At 55.2% G+C, this 2,640-nt stretch overlaps 1 protein-coding gene across 1 annotated transcript; it reads right to left on the bottom strand.

The window, feature by feature from the left end:
* LOC123115377 (sugar transport protein MST8) lies at positions 1-2,390 on the bottom strand. Its single transcript, XM_044536539.1, has 4 exons — positions 2,144-2,390; positions 1,728-2,050; positions 922-1,551; positions 1-787 (listed from the first exon to the last, which is right to left on the bottom strand). Exons 1-4 carry the CDS (start codon positions 2,277-2,279, stop codon positions 323-325), a joined length of 1,554 nt encoding a protein of 517 aa, XP_044392474.1. The 5' UTR covers positions 2,280-2,390; the 3' UTR covers positions 1-322.
* Between the last annotated feature and the right edge of the window lie 250 nt (positions 2,391-2,640).

Below are 2,640 nucleotides of genomic sequence, written 5' to 3'. Positions count from 1 at the left end.
TTTCCTTGACGATTATTATTATTCATCTCTCCCAAGTCCCAACCTCCTATTTAAGGAGCTGGCTGCCCATTTTGAGCATATCTATTTCACTCATAAGCATGGGTTGGAGCCTATACTATATAGTGAGCACAATTCTTGGGATTGTGTTTACAGCTGCTTCACTACCGCATACAAGTCCTGAGTTTTGGCAGATGACCTGTTACATAGATTGCGGTAGCTGGAAAACATATGAAACTAATTAACAGTGACCACATGGCTCTAGCTAGCTAGCTCTAGAAGAGATGAAAACAATGACGGTCCAAGCGAGTCGAGTCGATGACGGTCATACAGCGCTGGATGACGACGTCAACTGAACATTGCGGCGTCCGCCATTGCCCTCGACGAAGCGTTTCCAGTACCAGTGCGTGGCCCAGATCCGGTCCATCTCCTCGATGGGGATGCCCTTGGTCTCGGGGAGGAAGAAGCAGACGAATGCGGTCATGAGGAGCTCGCACGCGCCGAACAAGTAGAAGAGGCCGAACTTGAGGCGGCAGAGCATCATGAGGAAGATCTGCGCGATGATGAAGGTGAAGGCCATGTTGCAGACCACCACCATGCTCTGCGCCGCCGACCGGATCTCCAGCGGGAAGATCTCGCTCGGCACCAGCCACCCCAGCGGGCCCCACGACCACGCGAAGGCCGACACGAAGACGCAGATGCAGAAGACGACGCCGATGGCGTAGGACCGCGAGATGGTGGCCACGCCGTCGGTGCCGAACTTGATCCAGATCAGCGTCCCGAGCACAATCTGCAAGCCATTCATATACATGTAATAAAACGGCCCGTGTCATGTCAAGTTCATCAACTAATTGAGGCTTCGCGCATGTGTGTATGTACACTTGACTAGAGCTATCTATGTATGTACAAGTGAAGTGAGTGTACCTGGGCAAGGATCATCTGGCAGCCGCCTTCGAGGAGGAGCTTGCGGCGGCCAAGCCGGTCAACCGTGGCGATGGAGACGAAGGTGGCGAGCATGTTGACGCCGCCGCTGATGACGGAGGACATGAGCGAGGCGGTGCCGCCGAAGCCGATGGTCTTGAAGAGCACGGGGGCATAGAACATGACGACGTTGATGCCGGTGAGCTGCTGCAGCGTGGGGATGAGGATGGCCATGGCGAGCTGCGGCCGGTACCGGCGCTCGAGGAGCGTCTTCCACGGGTTCTCGATGGCCTTGGAAGCCTCGCTGGCGGCCACGAGGTCGTCGTACTCGAGGCCGATGTCGTGGGTGCCCCGGATGCGGCGGAGCATGGCGCGCGCCTCCTCCCCCTTGCCCCGGGCGACGAGGGAGTTGGGCGTGTCGGGGAGGAAGAGGGAGCCGCCGGCCATGATGACGGCGGGCACGGCGGCGAGCCCCAGGCTGATGCGCCAGCCCCAGCCGCCGGAGATCTTGGCGGTGAAGTAGTTGATGAGGTTGGCGGCAAGGATCCCGACGGTGATCATGAGCTGGAAGCTGATGTTGAGCATGCCGCGCATCTTGGCCGGCGCCATCTCAGATAGGTATAGTGGAACAGCCTGCACATCATCCATCATCAACAGATAAACATGCATAACGATAGCCATAACAAAATCCGGCGACTCGATCATAACGAAGTAGAGTTCCGCTTGAATTAATTATTACTGTGATGGTAGAAATTTGAACAAGAATCACCAAATATTCCAAAACAATGCATATACACACGTATACACACCTGGTTGCTGAACCCGACGCCGACGCCGAGGAGGATCCGGCCGATGATGAGCATGGCGATGTTCATGGCGAAGCCGTTGAGGATGGCGCCGACGAGGAAGACGACCCCGCCGCCGAGCATGGTGGCCCTGCGCCCGAGCTTGCGGGTGATGACGGACGCGAAGAGGGAGGCGACGAGGGCGGCGAGGTAGAGCGACGAGGTGAAGAGGGTGAGCAGCACGCTGTCGAACTTGCAGTACTGGTTCGTGTCCACCACCTCCTGCTCCTTGGCGTACACCGACGGGAAGAAGCGGATCAAGAACGGGTCCATGGAGGTCACGCCGCCTGCATGGCGGATCAAGATTAAGATTAAGATTAATGTATGTACGTACGTGCGACAGATGGGATGGATGGATGTGGATCACGAACTGGACTTACCGGAGATGCCGATGTCGTAGCCGAAGATGAGGCCACCGGAGGAGGCCACCAGGCACGCAAGAAAGACGAAGACGGTCATGTTTCCGGGATAATCCTTGTCGCCATCGGATTTACCGAGGCCGCCGGTGACCGCCATGGCTCTAAGCTGAGAATAGAACGCAGGTAGTACGAGGAGGGCGCAGGAGATGGATAGATCTTTTTATCTACTATAGCTACTACAGTATATATAGAGTAGTCAATCCATATAGAGTAGCTAATCTTGACCGGATAAGGGAGAAGATCTAGTCAGATAAAGATGTACACGTGTGAGGAATTTACATGCGATAGTTTGGTGTAACCGTGAGGCCGGCAAAAAAGCATGCATGCGTCGTCCTTATCCAACTGAGTAGTTCTCTCACACGCGCTTTTTTTTTCGTTCCACGCGCGTTTAATTAGGAATCCAGCAGCAAGTCTCTGTCAGGTTCTGTGAACATCGTCGCGTTAATTTTGCAGAAAGA

Source organism: Triticum aestivum, chromosome 5B (assembly GCF_018294505.1).
Source record: "Triticum aestivum cultivar Chinese Spring chromosome 5B, IWGSC CS RefSeq v2.1, whole genome shotgun sequence".
NCBI classification, from domain to species: Eukaryota; Viridiplantae; Streptophyta; class Magnoliopsida; order Poales; family Poaceae; genus Triticum; species Triticum aestivum.
Note: the sequence above shows the minus strand (reverse complement) of the source record. Positions and strands in the feature narration are given on the sequence as shown.